Source organism: Nycticebus coucang, chromosome 7 (assembly GCF_027406575.1).
Source record: "Nycticebus coucang isolate mNycCou1 chromosome 7, mNycCou1.pri, whole genome shotgun sequence".
Classification (NCBI taxonomy): domain Eukaryota; kingdom Metazoa; phylum Chordata; class Mammalia; order Primates; family Lorisidae; genus Nycticebus; species Nycticebus coucang.
This window is the reverse complement of record NC_069786.1, coordinates 24,976,935-24,995,928: the sequence shown is the minus strand read 5'-3', so window position 1 is coordinate 24,995,928 and position 18,994 is coordinate 24,976,935. Positions and strand designations below refer to the sequence as shown.

At 38.7% G+C, this 18,994-nt stretch overlaps 1 protein-coding gene across 2 annotated transcripts in view; it reads left to right on the top strand.

Annotated features, from left to right (window-relative positions):
- The window catches only part of NCKAP5 (NCK associated protein 5), a 969,262-nt gene that overhangs the window by 645,935 nt on the left and 304,333 nt on the right, over nucleotides 1-18,994 (top strand). For both annotated transcript variants that reach the window (XM_053597956.1, XM_053597955.1), the window contains one exon: nucleotides 18,700-18,849. In XM_053597956.1, coding sequence (XP_053453931.1) covers nucleotides 18,700-18,849 — 150 coding nt within the window. The remainder of the gene's footprint in view (nucleotides 1-18,699; nucleotides 18,850-18,994) is intronic.

The window sequence follows — 18,994 nt, the reverse complement described above, 5'->3', positions numbered from 1 at the left end:
GCTCACTTTGTAAGTCAAATCCAGAGATGAAAAAGAAGAGTTTTATATGTTTTGCCTGACAGTAGTAATGTTAAACTGTGAACAAATTGGGATGTTCTTTTAAAATCCTATGATTTATCTGACGCTATTTTTCCCCTCTTTAAAATTTAGTATGCTTGTGTTGAACAAAAGCTGCTAGCGATCCCTGGGAACGTTGTTATGGTATTTGCTGAAGTGCTATCTAAAGTGACAATATATTTTGCACACCCTCCCCAGCACCAGAAAACAAATGAGTAAATAAATCACAGAAGCTAAAGCATCCAGGGCACACTGAAGTGGCTGTCAGCCAGACAGCTGGCCTCTCTATATATTTCCATTTAGCTTGTATTACTGTGTGTGTTTATGTTTTAAACTAATCGAGTCATCATTAACTATGGAAATGGTAGTGGTTTGTTAAACCTGTTCTGCTGAGACCAGACCTGACATTTCTGATATAACACAAGCTCCATAGAGGAATGGCCTGGGAGCCTTGGGAGAGATGGTGTCAGTAACATGATTCACAGTTGGATAAAGATTACAGACTTGCATATAGAATTACCATTAAGGATAGATCTGTACATTCATGGCAAAGTCCAAAAGAGGTCACTGAGTCTGGAAAGAGCATGACATTTGAAATCAGAACTGTGTTTAAATTCTGGCCTTTCTACTTACTATAAAACAGGTCACTTAACAAGCTTGTCTGTAGAGGGAGTGTAGAATATTTGCCCTTAATCCCTGTTGCTGGGAGTATATAAAATATTATACATAAACTTACTTGGTTTAACTCTGAAATGTTACACAAATATTAGAAGTTATTTATTATGTCTTTTGTGTTCTCCAAAGTACTTATTTCTTGCTAATACCACCCCCCAATCTCTGCATTATGTGTCAGTCCTAAATTATAGCCTTTTATATTTTTACTATGAATTAGTAGATGGATTTAACACATGGTTGGATATTCAAAATGAAAAAATTCTCTTATAACTTCTACAGCTGACTAGCTTTCTTAAGTTGGATGTTTCTTCCTGTCCCCATAATTTAATTTGGTTACCTTTGATATAAGACTTGGGGTTCTTTTCTCCCTGAAGCACAAAGAGATAAGGGTAATCCCCATCTGAAAAATAATGAATGAGCTAGAAATAGAATACAACTGCTATTACCATCAGTGTGTGTGTTGTTGTTTCACATTGACTTTGCATCCACCATCCCAGTTAAAAATAAGCAAGAGTAAGACCCCATCACTGGTAAAAATAGAAAGGAAAAAAAAAAAGAAAGAAACAGCTGGGCATTGTGGCGAGCTCCAGTAGTCCCAGTTACAAGAGAATCACTCACGCCCAAGAGTTTAAGGTTGCTGTGAGCTATGACACCACTGCATTCTACCCAGGGCAGCAGAGTGAAACTGTCTCAAAAGAAGAAGAAGGAAAATAGATGAATGAATTTTAAAAAAATGTTTCTAAAGCCTTGCAACCACGAAATACTTAGGATTATTCCTCCAATAATCAAATTATGCGGGGCATGAGTTCTGGAGATTGTCAGGAGTGTCTTTTACTTCTTGCTGCATAATATTGCTTCCTAGGCCTTTTTTTTTTTTTTTTCTTTTTTTTCACAGGTGACTCTGATTTTAGGTCCCAAGGAAAGTACATAGGAAAAAAGGAGAATGATTTTTCAAGGAGAGTTGGGAGGAGGGGCAGAAACAAAGGGAAATACATTTCTGGAAAAGAAACACAAAAATTTTATTATACAAGGAGTCTTCCCGACAGATCTAATAATCTTAATGGCCTTGTGTATTAAAAATCCTTGAACTTCAACAGTGTTTTAAGTATTTATCCTCCAAAGGTGAGCTTTTACAGATGATCAAAATGTTAGAAATTTAAATCTGCAAGAGACCTCTGAGTTTATGTTTGTACGTTTTATTTTACATATGAAGAAATTGAAGGGCAGAGGAGTTAATGGGATGCCTACGATCACACAGCTAGTTAGGAAGGAAGGAGTGTAGACTTCTTTTTTCTCCTTATTCCAGGCCTTACTAAAAATGGAGCTAGATGTCCCACCCTGGGGAAGAATAACTTTTAGATCATACCGAAATGGCGCTTGATGGGCCTCAAGGGTGGCTGCTCTTCATCCCATCTGATGAAATGCTAGACACTGCCTTTCTCCTCTGTCCCAATTTGAGATTTTTCAGTTATACTCACAGTTTGGGGCTCAGATAGACCTCAGACTCCCTCAGAGATTTGGGGTACAAAACAAAAGGGCCATAGTGTTTAAGTTAAGCTTTTGCACACACAACTGAGCAATTGCACATACCCAGTGAGACTGAACAGAGGGATTAGGGTAAAAATAGCCAAATGTCTCTTACTACTTTTATGAAAGAAAGCATGAGTCTATTGTGATAACCTGTTGCCACATTCCTACCTCATTTGGGACAGTGATGGTTAAATTTTCCCTTGTTTTTAATTTTAAAAGAGTACTGTTTTTAAATTAGGAAAGCTTCACAAGCCAGGGAGTTGTAGATTATGTTATCCTTCCTTATTGCAGACAGGACTCATCTCTTGGAACTTTAATGTCCTTTGTTCTAGAAGCCACTGAAAGTAATTGCAGGCTATCATTGTCATCTGCTTCCATGAAAAGGAACAATCATAACATAGTGCTCCCTGGAGTCTCAGACCTGAAATGAAAGTTTCCCAGGGGTCTCTTGTCACAGAGTAGTTTCTGTTGCATAGGACATGTGTTACTGAAGTAGATTTAGCAAGTAGTGGGTAAATACGTGTCCGTTCGTTTGGCTTATGTTATACCTACTATCCCAGTGTACTATTAATAGCCAACCCCACTTTCACTCTCCAGTAGGTGTTGGTTTGGATGGTTAATTACCTGCTCATTTTACTTATTAATAATAGATTATTAATAAATCAAATGTATAACCTCAAAAGCTTACCTAAAGGAAAAGTTGATTTATGTTCTATGTTGGAGCCTCTTTGTCCAAAGGCTCTTAAATCTGGGCATGGATTGCAATTGCCTGGGGTGGTCTCTAAAATGAGAGATTCCTGGCCCTACTCCCAGTCATTGTGACTCACTGGGGCCAGAAGATACCAAGGAATCTGCAGATCAAACAAGCAGCACTCTTCCCCTCCCCCACCCGTCGACTCTGATGCCTGCTTCTCTCGGCCCACTCTCTGACAAATACTGAAATAAGGAAATCTTAGTTATTTGTTGTCGTTAGAGGAACTGCATACTAACGAACCAGGATTACAGGTTGGCTCACAAATGATGAGATCTCATTTTGAGAAATTGTCATTTTATTCATAGTTCAACCAATTCCTGCTTAGACTATTGTAGCAGCATCTTGTTTTGCCCACATCTGTGTTAACTTGTCTCCAATCCATTCTCCACACTTTGGTGGGGGCATATTTCAGAAAACAGATCTGACCATGTTGCCCTCGCCACTGCTTCCACCACCACACATAACTTGAAAATAGTGACTTCCTGTTTCCCTTAGGGCAAGGACGGAGCTCCTGGAGCGGGGCCTGGCCCTGTCCCCACGCAGCCTGGTCTCCCTGCACACTCGTGGTCATTTCCTGAGTCACTCCCTTCGTGCTTCCAGCCCCCGGCTCAATGCAGAAACCCTCCTGAGCTAGCCTTCACACCCCTCTCTCAGGGCTTCTCCAGGCACCTCGGAACTCTTCTTCAGCACACATACCTTGCTGCTATTTCCTATTTGCTGATGACTTCCTGTTAAAACATACTGTATTTCCGGGTGGCACCTGTGGCTCAGAGGAGTAGGCGCCAGCCCCATATGCTGGAGGTGGCAGGTTCAAACCCAGCCCCGGCCAAAAACTAAAAAAAAAAACAAACAGACTGTATTTCCATCCACAAGACTATGAGCTCCGTGAGTGTGGGGACCACATGTGTGTTTCATGCAGCTTTGTATTCATGGCTTCTTTCTCAGGTGCTGAGCACCTGGGAACTGCTCAGCAGATATTTGTTGAAAGAATGGATTAATTAATTAATTATAGAGTAAAGAGACTGCATGAAATATTCATTGAGTCCTACTGTGTGGTGGGCTGGAGGAAGCTGACAACCTGAAGATGAATAGGACACATTTATGTATTTGGGGGAAGGGCAAGGATGATCATGTTTCCTCATAATTTTTTAAAGCCTACCAGCTTACAGACTGAGCAGGAGCTGGCCATCCTTGAAGAGCTGAGCTACCTGCTCTTTGGACTGACTAGGCATCCATCTATCTGAGTTCAACTGATGCAACCCAGAGCTTTGTGTTGATTGATATCATTTTACATAGGCCTGATGCTGCTGCCTACTTGAGAACAAAAGATGAACACTCCCCCAAAGGTGAATCATTACCCTGGTTACCACTTAGAGAAACTTACAACTGTAAGGATTGCTTTATGTACCAACAAGGTGAAATTTGATTTAAACCCTTCAGTGGAAACTGAGCTCCTAAATCTTTAGCTTCCTGAGTTCTAGGTGGTATTTGTTGAGGCAAACAAGCTTATGATCTCAATCATATATGAAATATGTGGTGAGTGAAAATTGTTTGTGTGGTAGCCTAACTTTTATAGAATTCACTGCTGATTAAACACCATAAAAATGAAAACAGGTCACCTCTGGAATCAACTTACTCTCCTCACAGGTTGGCATCCTCATGAGTGGACCAGACTTATTTTTCTTCTTTCTCTCTTGGAGGTTCATAAGGAGAATATAGTTTAGTTAGGACCGTGTGTTTCTGACTTTGTCTTGCTCTTTTTACTATGTACAGCTCAGGTGCTTAATTGGCAAAGGAACTAAAATTTCTGATACTGTTGCTGATCAAAACAGATTACCTATTTTCTGTCGAATACATATACTTGATTTTTGAAAATTCACACTTTGAAGAGTTTATGATAAATTCAACAGCTATTCTATATGAAATTGACAGTTGTGACCTGTCATTGGGTTATGGCCATATTTTGTCTCAGCTGTCCCAGATCTTTCTCTCTTCTTCTTTCTCTCCACTTATTTTTCTCTTTTGCTCATTTATTTACTTTAAACATGTCCTTGCCATTATTCCTCTTTCTCATTGTTACATTATGCTCTAACACTCACTGGTAAAAGATTAAGGAGACAAGTGGAAAAAAATGACAGGACAGATCCTCTCAACTTAACGGATTTATTTCAGGACACTGTAGAATGTACAGCATAAGGAAGTAAGTTTTTAGGTCAATGACAGTCTGTGAGCAGCATACGGATATGGTTTTTTCTGTCCTGGGTGATGTTTGGTCAAGGTCTTCAGCATATCGGCAGTTTCCTTCCCTACCCCATTAAGAGTGACGCGTGACTTCCAGCCAGCAGGGTCTGTGTCAGAGGGCACTTTATGTGAAAACTGTGCAGAGCCTTACTGCCTGTGGCAGGCTGGAAGGGCTGGGAAATGAACACAAGAGCTTCCCTCAACCAATGAATCTTAAAAGATGGTGCATAGACATCCAGCTCTCACCTGGGGTGGAAAAATTCTGAGGCCTTGTGTTGCACTGCGTCTCCTGGGAGATAATTTAGCTTCAGTTGCTAAGTAATGTACTTTGTAATGTCTCTCTTCTTTCCCTGAGTCACTTCCCTACTGGAGTTTCCTGTATTTACCAAATAAATGACTTGCATTCAGATATTTACTATATAAGAACCCAGGCTAGACATTCATGATTTAGAGCTGCTAACGGAGAAACTGAGTTTGTGATGTGGGATTTTGCAGGGAACTACATTTGAGAGGTACGGGGTCTTCCTCCCGCGCCCTCCATCCGCTGCTTGGTGCTGTCCTGCCTCCGCCGCCTTCTCAGCTGCCCTCTTCTCTTCAGTTCTTCCAATAACACCTTCTTGTCCCTCTTGAAAAAGCCTTTCACTCTCCTCGGCTACGCCCTTCAGCCACAATTCTTTATATTTCCTTCCCTGCAAAATTTTCAAATGAACATCAGAGAAAATTGCCTCTATTTTCTCTTTTTTCAGTTTTTATTTAAACACTGACAGTTTAGGTACCATTGTCACACTTTAGTCGAACAGTCCCCAAGCTCCCACTAACAACCTTCTTATTACAAAATGTAGCGATCCTTTTTTTGTTCGCTTGACATTTCTGTTATCATCGAGTGTCTTGCCAACATTTTCTTCCAGAAAATTGTGTCTTGAATAATTGAATTCTTAGAACTTTAACACCACTCATTTTATATCTCAGGGAAACAGAGGCCTAAAAAGGATAAATGATTTGCTTGTCAAGGTCCAAAAATATAAAAGCTGGGCATTGATTCTAGGGATTCTGACCTGTCATCTGTGGTAGATTCTGATCTGTGGTAAGAACCATTTTTAGTAGGGTTTGTTTCAAACTTTCAAAATATTCATGATTTTTATTTCTCCTGGCTCCTTCCCTCCACAGCTCATTCTCCATTGCGGCAGTCAGGACGATGATGTTTTTTTTTATTTTTATTTTATTTTATTTTATTTTTTATTAAATCATAACTGTATACATTGATATGATCATGGGGCATCATACACTCGCTTCATAAACCATTTGACACATTTTTATCACAGTGGTTAACATAGCCTTTCTGGCGTTATCTCAGTTACTGTGCCAAAACATTTACATTCTACATTTACCAAGTTTCGCAAATACCCCTGTAAGATGCACCACAGGTGTGATCCCACCGATCCCCCTCCCTCTACCCACCCCCCCCTTCCCACTTCCCCCTATTGTTAAGTTGTAGCTGGGTTATAGCTTTCATGTGAGAGTCCCAAATTAGTTTCATAGTAAGGCTGTGTACATTGGGCACTTTTTCTTCCATTCTTGGGATACTTTACTAAGAAGAATATGTTCCAGCTCCATCCATGTAAACATGAAAGAGGTAAAGTCTCCATCTTTCTTTAAGGCTGCATAGTATTCCATGGTATACATATACCACAATTTATTAATCCATTCGTGGATCGATGGGCACTTGGGCTTTTTCCATGACTTAGCAATTATGAATTGGGCTGCAATAAACATTCTGGTACAAATATCTTTGTTATGTTGTGATTTTTGGTCTTCTGGGTATATGCCCAGCAGAGGAATTACAGGATTGAATGGCAGATCTATTTTTAGATCTCTGAGTGTTCTCCATATATCTTTCCAAAAGGAATGTATTAATTTGCATTCCCACCAGCAGTGCAGAAGTGTTCCCTTTTCTCCGCATCCACGCCAACATCTCTGGTCTTGAGATTTTGTGATATAGGCTAGTCTCATTGGAGTTAGATGATATCTCAAAGTAGTTTTGATTTGCATTTCTCTGATGATTAAAGATGATGAGCATTTTTTCATATGTCTGAAGGCTGCGCGCCTGTCTTCTTCAGAAAAGTTTCTCTTCAAATCCTTTGCCCAGCCTGCGATGGGATCCCTTGTTTTTTTCTTGCTGATGCGTTTGAGTTCTCTGTGGATTCTGGTTATTAAACCTTTGTCAGAGATATACCCTGCAAATATCTTCTCCCATTCTGAGGGCTGTCTGCTTGCTCTGCTTACTGTGTTCTTAGCTGTGCAGAAGCTTTTTAGTTGGATCAAGTCCCAGTAGTGTATTTTTGAAGCTGCTTCAATTGCCCGGGGGGTTCTCCCCATGAAATACTCACCCAGACCAATTTCTTCAAGGGTTTTCCCTGCATTCTCCTCTAGTATTTTTATAGTTTCATGTTTTAAGTTTAAATCTTTAATCCAATGAGAGTCTATCTTAGTTAATGGTGAAAGGTGTGGGTCCAATTTCAGGATTCTGCAGGTTGCCAGCCAGTTCACCCAGCACCATTTGTTAAATAGGGAATCTTTTCCCCACTGAATGTTTTTAATTGGCTTGTCAAAAATCAAATAGCGGTAAGTAGCTGGATTCATCTCTTGGTTCTCTATTCTGTTCCAGATATCTACTTCTCTGTTTTTGTGCCAATACCATGCTGTTTTGATCACTATCGATTTGTAGTAAAGTCTGAGGTCTGGTAGTGTGATTCCTCCTGTTTTGTTTTTATTTCTGAGTAATGTCTTGGCTATTCGAGGTTTTTTCTGATTCCATATAAAACGAAGTAATGTTTTTTCAAGATCTTTAAAATATGACAGTGGAGCTTTAATAGGGAGTGCGTTGAAATTATATATTGCTTTGGGTAGTATGGACATTTTGATAATGTTGATTCTTCCCAACCATGAGCATGGTATGTTTTTCCATTTGTTAACATTTTCAGCTATTTCTTTTCTTAGAGTTTCATAGTTCTCTTTATAGAGATCTTTCACGTCTTTTGTTAGGTAAATTCCCAAATGATGATGTTTCTGAAGAATAAATCAGAACCCTTCACCGCCCTGCTCAGCCTTCAGTTCCTTTTTACTGCACCAAGAATAAAATTCTGGTGACACCCTCTGTGGTCCAGCTCTCTCTGTGATCTCATTTCCTGCTGGTCCTCCATCTTACAGTCACTGTGCTCTACCACGCAGCCTGTCCCTCAGCCGTCCAGCAAGGCACACTCGGCCCCGCCACTGCGCATTTGCTTTGCTAGTCCTTGTGCTAGGAATGCTTTTCCTCAGACCACTGCACATTCCTCTTTGCTATTTAGCTTCAGCTCAATGCCCACCCCTTCAGACAGCCTTACTTTGATGTCACCATCATACATTGTCCCTAACCGTGCCTCTGTCCATCACGTTCTATTGTTTCATTTACTTCATTGCATTTACTATTAGCTCCATTTATGCATGTTACTTACAGATGGGATTTGGAGTTTGTCAGTTTCCCAACATTAGAATATAATCCCATGCACTGTAGGACCCTTGTCTTCTTTACCATATCTCTAGCACCTAGGCAGCAAATGGCCAAGTTGGTGCTCAATAAACGTTTGTTGGATAAGCAACAAATGGCTCATTTTCAAGAATCCTTTCATTCCTTTTCTCTCCAATTCTATTACTCAGCTAGCTAGCCTTTTAAAAGTTTTTTTTTTTTTTTCTATTACAGTCAAACTGTTTTCCTTATAAACCAGTTTGGACAAAACTTATTCCTGACTAGGAACATTTTTCAATTTTCTCTTTGACTAAACTTTCACTCTAACTGTTTGAGTTGTATCCCTACATACAAGTCACATTTCAGGAAGTCATAGCCCTCATTGATTGCCGCTTCTTCAAATTATGTAAAATGACACTTGCATTTTATGAAATCTGAATACTCATATATAATCAGTATTATCTCCAGTTGTATTTAGTTGTTTCGCATCATGATATTTAGACATCATATTTAGACACCATTGCTAGGCACTTTAAGTATATGTGTTTATGGTAGTGGATCTTTATTATTTTGGATTCTATATTTGCACATTGCCCACTTAAAAAAAATTTATCTACAACGCCAAAATCAGTACTGTGGTACTTTGATGGTCATTCATGGACATGCACAGAGAATTGAAAACTTCACTACCTGAGGCTCATGTTCCCTGCTGAGAACGAGCAAAGCAACACTCTGCCTTTTTGTTTTAGCTGTCAGGCAGTACGCAAGTCTCCTTTTCATGGTCTATTTAGTGCAATGTTTTTTGTATTTTACACTTTTTGGAAGTGATTTCACTGTTTAAAATGGCCCCAAGCCTGGTGTTGGACTGCTGCATAGTGTTCCTATGCGTTAAAAGTTTGTGATGCACCTTCTGGGAAAAATACATGTGTTACATAAGCTTCGTTCAGGTATGGCTTACATTGTGTTGGCTATTTGTTAAATTTTAATGAATCAACATTGTATATTAAATAAAAAACACACATAAAACAGATTATATATTGATTGGTTGATGAACATATTGTGCCCAGCGCGGCTCAGACTGGGGCCCTAGACAATGGCCAGAGTTCTCCGCACTCCTGCTCAGGCCTTCCCCAACTCAGTGCCAAGTCCAAGGACATCAAAACAGTTCACAGTCCAGCCCTCCAACCATCTGAGGGACAGTGAATTGGCCCCCTGTTTAAAAAGTTTGAGGACCCGGAGGCGGAGCAAGATGGCGGCCGAGTAACAGCTTCCTTACATCTGGGCACTGTGAGTCTGGGGAGATAGGACTCCAGGCATCTCTGGCTGGTGGGATCTGCCTATCATCACTCCTATGAGGATACAGGGAGTCAGCGAGAGACTTCTGGACCCTAAGAGGAGGACTAAAACAGTGGAAAACCGGCAAGTGGTCGCATGTGTTCAATCCGTCTAAACCCGCCCGCAACTTCCACAGGCACAAGAACTTAAAGAGCAAGAGGAAGTGAAAGGAAAATTAGGGCAAGGAAACAGATAAAAGAAATCACTCATGAGGAAGAATCAGCAGAAAACTCCAGGCAACATGAAGAACCAGTCTAGAACAACCCCACCAAGGGACCATGAGGTAGCTACTGCAGATGATTCCACCTGTAAAGAAATGTTAGGAATGACAGAAAAGGAATGTAGAATACACATGTTGAAAACAATGAAAGAAATGATGGAAACAATGAAGGAAATTGCTAATAAAGTGGAAAAAAACCAAACGGAAATCCAAAAACAGAATCAAATAAGAGATGAACGATATGAAGAATATAAAAAGGATATAGCAGACCTGAAGGAACTGAAACAGTCAATCAGGGAACTTAAAGATGCAATGGAAAGTATCAGCAACAGGTTAGACCATGCAGAAGAAAGAATTTCAGAGGTAGAAGACAAAGTTCTTGAGATAACTCAGACAGTAAAAGAGGCAGAAAAGAAGAGAGAGAAAGCAGAACGTTCACTGTCAGAATTATGGGATTTTATGAAGCGTTCCAACATACTAGTTATAGGAATTCCAGAAGGGGAAGAAGAATGCCCCAGAGGAATGGAAGCCATACTAGAGAATATTATAAAAGAAAATTTCGCAAACATCACCAAAGATTCTGACACACTGCTTTCAGAGGGATATCGGACCCCAGGTCGCCTCAACTCTAACCGAGCTTCTCCAAGACACATTGTGATGAATCTGTCCAAAGTCAAGACAAAAGAAAAGATTCTGCAAGCTGCCAGGAGTAAGCGCCAGTTGACCTACAGGGGCAAATCCATCAGAGTGACCGCAGACTTCTCTAATGAAACTTTCCAAGCAAGAAGACAATGGTCATCTACCTTTAATCTACTTAAACAGAAAAATTTCCAGCCCAGAATTCTGTACCCTGCTAAGCTAAGCTTCAAAATTGACGGAGAAATCAAATCATTTACGGATATACAAACATTGAGGAAATTCGCCACAACAAGACCAGCTCTACAGGAAATACTACAACCTGTTCTGCACACTGACCACCACAATGGATCAGCAGCAAAGTAAGAACTCAGAAATCAAAGGACAGAACCTAACCTCCACACTGATGCAAAAGATAAAACTAAGCAATGGACTCTCACCAAATAAGAAGAATAGAATACTACCACAATTATCAATTATCTCAATAAATGTTAATGGCTTGAATTCCCCACTGAAGAGACATAGATTGGCTGACTGGATTAAAAAACACAAGCCATCCATTTGCTGTCTGCAAGAAACACATCTGGCTTCAAAAGACGAATTAAAGCTCCGAGTCAAGGGTTGGAAGACAATTTTCCAGGCAAATGGAATTCAGAAGAAAAGAGGAGTTGCAATCTTATTTTCCGATACATGTGGATTTAAAGCAACTAAAGTCAAAAAAGACAAAGATGGTCACTTTATATTGGTCAAGGGAAAACTACAACAAGAAGACATTTCAATTCTAAATATTTATGCACCCAATTTAAATGCTCCCAGATTCTTGAAGCAGACCTTACTCAGTCTGAGCAATGTGATATCTGATAATACCATCATAACAGGGGACTTTAACACTCCTCTTACAGAGCTGGACAGATCCTCTAAACAGAGATTAAACAAAGATATAAGAGATTTAAATGAGACCCTAGAACAACTGTGCTTGATAGACGCATATAGAACACTTCACCCCAAAGATAAAGAATACACATTCTTCTCATCACCCCATGGAACATTCTCCAAAATTGATCATATCCTGGGACAGAAAACAAATATCAACAGAATCAAAAGAATTGAAATTTTACCTTGTATCTTCTCAGACCATAAGGCACTAAAGGTGGAACTCAACTCTAACAAAAATGCTCAACCCCACCCAAAGGCATGGAAATTAAACAATCTTCTGTTGAATAACAGATGGGTGAAGGAAGAAATAAAACAGGAAATCATTAACTTCCTTGAGCATAACAACAATGAAGACACAAGCTACCTAAACCTGTGGGATACTGCAAAAGCAGTTTTGAGAGGAAAATTCATCGCTTTAGATGCCTACATTCGAAAAACAGAAAGAGAGCACATCAACAATTTCACAAGCGATCTTATGGAATTGGAAAAAGAAGAACAATCTAAGCCTAAACTCAGTAGAAGAAAAGAAATATCCAAAATCAAATCAGAGATCAGTGAAATTGAAAACAAAAGAATCATTCAGAAAATTAATGAAACAAGGAGTTGGTTTTTTTAAAAAATAAATAAAATAGATAAACCATTGGCCAGACTAACTAGAAATAGAAAAGTAAAATCTCTAGTAACCTCAATCAGAAATGATAAAGGAAATAACAACTGATCCCACAGAGATACAAGAGATCATCTCTGAATACTACCAGAAACTCTATGCCCAGAAATTTGACAATGTGAAGGAAATGGATCAATATTTGGAATCACACCCTCTCCCTAGACCCAGCCAGGAAGAAATAGAGCTCCTGAACAGACCAATTTCAAGCACTGAGATCAAAGAAACGATAAAAAAGCTTCCAACCAAAAAATGCCCTGGTCCAGATGGCTTCACTCCAGAATTCTATCAAACCTTCAAGGAAGAGCTTATTCCTGGAGTGCAGAAATTATTCCAAAAAATTGAGGAAGAAAGAATCTTTCCCAACACATTCTATGAAGCAAACATCACCCTGATACCAAAACCAGGAAAAGACCCAAACTAAAAGGAGAATTTCAGACCAATCTCACTCATGAACGTAGATGCAAAAATTCTCAACAAAATCCTAGCCAATAGATTACAGCTTATCATCAAAAGAGCCATTCATCATGATCAAGTAGGCTTCATCCCAGGGATGCAAGTCTGGTTTAACATACGCGAGTGTATAAACATTATCTACCATATTAACAGAGGCAAAAATAAAGATCACATGATCCTCTCAATAGATGCAGAAAAAGCATTTGATAAAATCCAGCATCTTTTTCTAATTAGAACAGTGAAGAGTATAGGCATAGGTGGCACATTTCTAAAACTGATTGAAGCTATCTATGACAAACCCACAGCCAATATTTTACTGAATGGAGTAAAACTGAAAGCTTTTCCTCTTAGAACTGGAACCAGACAAGGTTGTCCTCTGTCACCTTTACTATTCAACGTAGTGCTGGAAGTTCTAGCCAGTACAATTCGGCAAGACAAGGAAATAAAGGGAATCCAAATGGGAGCAGAGGAGGTCAAACTCTCCCTCTTTGCTGACGACATGATCTTATACTTAGAGAACCCCAAAGACTCAACCACAAGACTCCTAGAAGTCATCAAAAAATACAGTAATGTTTCAGGATATAAAATCAATGTCCACAAGTCAGTAGCCTTTGTATACACCAATAACAGTCAAGATGAGAAGCTAATTAAGGACACAACTCCCTTCACCATAGTCTCAAAGAAAATGAAATACCTAGGAATATACCTAACGAAGGAGGTGAAGGACCTCTATAAAGAAAACTATGAAATCCTCAGAAAGGAAATAGCAGAGGATATTAACAAATGGAAGAACATACCATGCTCATGGATGGGAAAAATCAACATTGTTAAAATGTCTATACTTCCCAAAGCAATCTACCTATTCAATGCCATTCCTATGAAAGTACCTACATCGTATTTTCAAGATTTGGAAAAAATGATTCTGCGTTTTGTATGGAACTGGAAAAAACCCTGTATAGCTAAGGCAGTTCTTAGTAATAAAAATAAAGCTGGGGGCATCAGCATACCAGATTTCAGTCTGTACTACAAAGCCATAGTGGTCAAGACAGCATGGTACTGGCACAGAAACAGAGACATGGACTTTTGGAATCGAATTGAAAACCAAGAAATGAAACTAAAATCTTACAACCACCTAATCTTTGATCAACCAAACAAGAACTTACCTTGGGGGAAAGACTCCCTATTCAATAAATGGTGTTGGGAGAACTGGATGTCTACATGTAAAAGACTGAAACTGGACCCACACCTTTCCCCACTCACAAAAATTGATTCAAGATGGATAAAGGACTTAAATTTAAGGCATGAAACAATAAAAATCCTCAAAGAAAGCATAGGAAAAACACTGGAAGATATTGGCCTGGGGGAAGACTTCATGAAGAAGACTGCCATGGCAATTGCAACAACAACAAAAATAAACAAATGGGACTTCATTAAACTGAAAAGCTTCTGTACAGCTAAGGAGACAATAACCAAAGCAAAGAGACAACCTACACAATGGGAAAGGATATTTGCATATTTTCAATCAGACAAGAGCTTGATAACTAGGATCTATAGAGAACTCAAATTAATCCACATGAAAAATGCCAACAATCCCATATATCAGTGGGCAAGAGACATGAATAGAACTTTCTCTAAAGATGACAGACGAATGGCTAACAAACACATGAAAAAATGTTCATCATCTCTATATATTAGAGAAATGCAAATCAAAACAACCCTGAGATATCATCTAACCCCAGTGAGAATGGCCCACATCACAAAATCTCAAAACTGCAGATGCTGGCGTGGATGTGGAGAGAAGGGAACACTTTTACACTGCTGGTGGGACTGCAAACTAGTACAACCTTTCTGGAAGGAAGTATGGAGAAACCTCAAAGCACTCAAGCTAGACCTCCCATTTGATCCTGCAATCCCATTACTGGGCATCTACCCAGAAAGAAAGAAAGAAATCCTTTTATCATAAGGACACTTGTACTAGACTGTTTATTGCAGCTCAATTTACAATCGCCAAAATGTGGAAACAGCCTAAATGCCCATCAACCCAGGAATGGATTAACAAGCTGTGGTATATGTATACCATGGAATACTATTCAGCCATTAAAAAAAATGGAGACTTTACATCCTTCGTATTAACCTGGATGGAAGTGGAAGACATTATTCTTAGTAAAACATCACAAGAATGGAGAAGCATGAATCCTATGTACTCAATCTTGATATGAGGACAATTAATGACAATTAAGGTTATGGAGGGGGAAGCAGCAAGAGGGAAGGAGGGAGGGGGGTGGGGCCTTGGTGTGTGTCACACTTTATGGGGGCAAGACATGATTGCAAGAGGGACTTTACCTAACAATTGCAATCAGTGTAACTGGCTTATTGTACCCTCAGTGAATCCCCAACAATAAAAAAAAAAAAGAAAAGAAAAGAAAATATTGTGCCCATCGGACCCTAACCCTGTATTTCCCCCAAGAGCAATAATTTCATGTTTGCTAATTCAGTCAGTGTTCATGAAATCTTTATAGAACATAGCTACTGTGAATTATAAGAACTTACTACATAGTATGTAATTATATGTACATATAAGTTGTCCTTAGCCTCATTTAGGAGTTTAGGAGATAAATAAACCAAGACTTATCGAAATTGAGAAGTTCGCCAAGATTAGCTGCTAAATAAATGATAGATCTGGACTCTATCAGATTCCAAAGTGTTTTACCTTGCTATTTATGTTTATCATACCAGTGGATTTTCTTTGTTTCTTTTATTAGCTGTAGAGCTCTAATTATTACTGGGTGCCTCAATATATATACATGTATGAGATTTTCCAATTAAGTTCATGAACTTGCCCCCATGTGCCTACTTTGGCAGCACTGTACAAACAACTCAGTAAGGTTTCATAACCTTGGTATATGGAACAGCTGTGTTCATGTCAATGTGTGGCTGTGTCTTACTGAGTAGTGTTCATTGTTGTTTGTGTTTTAGTGCACCATCACCAGAATGTCCAAGCTGGGATTAGAGCAATGAATAAACATTCATAAATTTTTTGTTAAACTTGGCAAGAGTAGAAGTGAAATCAGGGAATGTTACTCCAGGTTTATGGTAATAATGCCATGAAGAATATGGCATTATACAAATGGACTAAAAGTTTTTATGAGGGGAAATAAAGCATTACTGATGAAGAGCTCTCAAGGCAGCTAGTAATAAGCAGACTGATGAAAACATTGCAAAAATTCATTGAATTGTGTTGTGTGTCAGTATCATCAGATCACTGGGAGAAGCATACCAGACCAAATAAACATCTATAGAGAAATAGTTAGGAAAATCTTAACTGAAAATCTTGCTCTGGCCAACAACTCATGGCTTTTACATCACAACAGTGCACCAGTTTACATGACACCACCTGTGAGGGGATTTGCAGCCATTAAACAAATAACTGTATTGGAACACCTTCCTTACTAACCTGATCTGGTCTCTAGTGGCTTTCCTTTACCTGAAGATAAAGGAAATACTGAAAGGAAAATGTTTTGATGACATTGAGGACATTAAGGGTAATGTGATGGTAGTTCTGGCCATTCTAGTAAAGGAGTTCCAAAATTGCTTTGAAGGGTAGACTAGGCATTGGCATCAGTGCCTAGCTTCCCAAGGGGAGTACTTTGAAAATGACCATGGTAATATTCAGCAGTGAGGTGTGTAACACTTTTTCTAGGATGAATTTGCAAACATAATTATCAGACCTTTGTATATACACACATACACACAGAGTCTTGCCCTGCATAGTATGCTGTACAGGTTTATAGTCTAAGAGCAATAGGCTATACTATATAGCCTAGGTTGAAATAGGCTATACACTCTATGTTTATATAAGTATACTCTATGCTGTTAATAGGACAAATAAATAGCCCGAGGACACGTAGAATATGACTATAGATGTGTGTATAAAACACAAATGGAACATACTGAGATACGAAAAATCATAATTCACACAGAGAAGTAAAATGAAAATGATAGAAGTTCCTAAAACATCTTACTGTATAATTTCAGTTTAATGTTTATTTATAATGATCCCAAATCATAATAGAGATATAGAAGGAGCTCTTTGTTTTAAAACTTAGTTGATAACAATCTCTGTAAACTTCATGTTTCTTATCATGGAGTGAAAGTATGACAAACAGCCAAACCTTAACTAAACCAAGTATCAAAAACCAAAGCTATAAAAAAATGCTACTATGACCCAGATTTGTTTCCTGGCCTACAAATGTGCACCTTAAATTTGTTGGGCATTTATCTGAGCTGAACTCACACCTGCTATGGAAATGAACACACCTGCATACTGCACATAGGTAGACACGCTGTGGCCTGATTTCATAAAGAATAACTACTGGTCCGGCGTGCTTTTATATATACAGAGATGGCAGGAGAAATTCTATTCTGCAGTCTGTACAAGGTAGATCAACGTGGATCAATTTACTGATTTTGTGGTCACCAGTGTTTTATGCACATGTACATATACACTTAATACGTATGTGTATATATATACACACACATATATAAAGACATTTAATTTATTTTCAAAAAAATAATTTAAAGCAAATATTTTTGAAACTTTCAAAGCACCTTGGTGAACAGTCTGAAAACCCCATTGTTTTTTTTTTTTTCTTCTTATGCTGTTCTTTTCTAAGTAGATTGTATGAGTGACTTGAGGCTAAGAATTAGATCTTCTGTGCTTTTGTATTTGCAAATTGATCTTAGCTTGGGACTAAATATAAACAAATTTCTCACTATTGATAATCCATTTTAGCCCAGATGGTTGACAACCAGCTATATTAAAGCAAAGATTTCTATAGTGTTGTGTTTAGAATTAAAGTGATGGAATGATGTCACCTGGTTGTGCAGAATAAGAGTCTTGATAAATGTACAAAATGGATAGGATTTTTTTCATATGATATTGATTTTTTTCATATGATATTTTCTTGGTGTTTCTTTTTCCATAGAAAACAAGAACCAAGCATGAGGCTTAACTTAACACTTTTCAACTTCCAAAAAGCTATCAGAGACAAGGTTGAATGAGGAGCTTCCAGCAGGGAGCAAGACAAGATACTGTTTAATCTCTGCTTCAAAGCTATGGTACAAATCCTGGAGTGATACAAAGGGCCTAAGGGGTCCATGAGAGCTGTCATCCTTGACCTGAGAGAGCTAATAGGTTTCAGATTAGAATTCTGGAATCACTGTTATTTTCAGTGTTTTGTGATACTTTATATTCCCTTAATTAAATGGACACAGGTCTAGTAGCTTTAATGATCCTCTTTTGAGGACTTATGCCTTTTATAAATAAAAGTATCAAAATTATTATGTTTTTCCTCAGGGTAAAGCATAGCTGAATTCATTACATTGTGCATATAAAATTGGATTAACTGCATGACTCCACCTGTGTCTTTGCTGGCTTGGTCACTTCTCCAGCTGGACCAGAGACATCTGCATTCAAAGAAGGTGATCCAATGGATTTGTCCTGCTAGGGTTCAGTGAAAATACCTGTTGTGTTTCCTAACGTAAGCACCACTCAGAATTTGTTTAGCAAAATCTCTATCTCCACCTCAGAAGAATGCACAAGTGGTCGGAGGCATCCAAGCATTTCAGCCTATACTCCTGTTTATTTTTCAGTGGAGATTATAGAAAACAGTAATTCTTTTTTCCTCCAGGAAAAACTGTCAGAAGAAGAGAGAAAACATAAGGAAGCTCTGGAAGATCTTCACATGGTGGTAGATGAAGATTCAAGAAGTGAAAGCAGCAGTGCAGATGAAGGCAAAGAAAAGACCAAATTGCTGTTAGAGAGACTCAAAGCTTTAGAGGTAAGAAACGCCATAAGTACGTAGTTAAAGAAAAATCAGTTATCCTTCTTTTATTGTATTTTGAGTGAGTATAAATCTTCTTCCTTCTCTTCTCCCAGACTAATATGATCTGGTGTCACCTGCTGAGATTCATCTGTCAGTGATG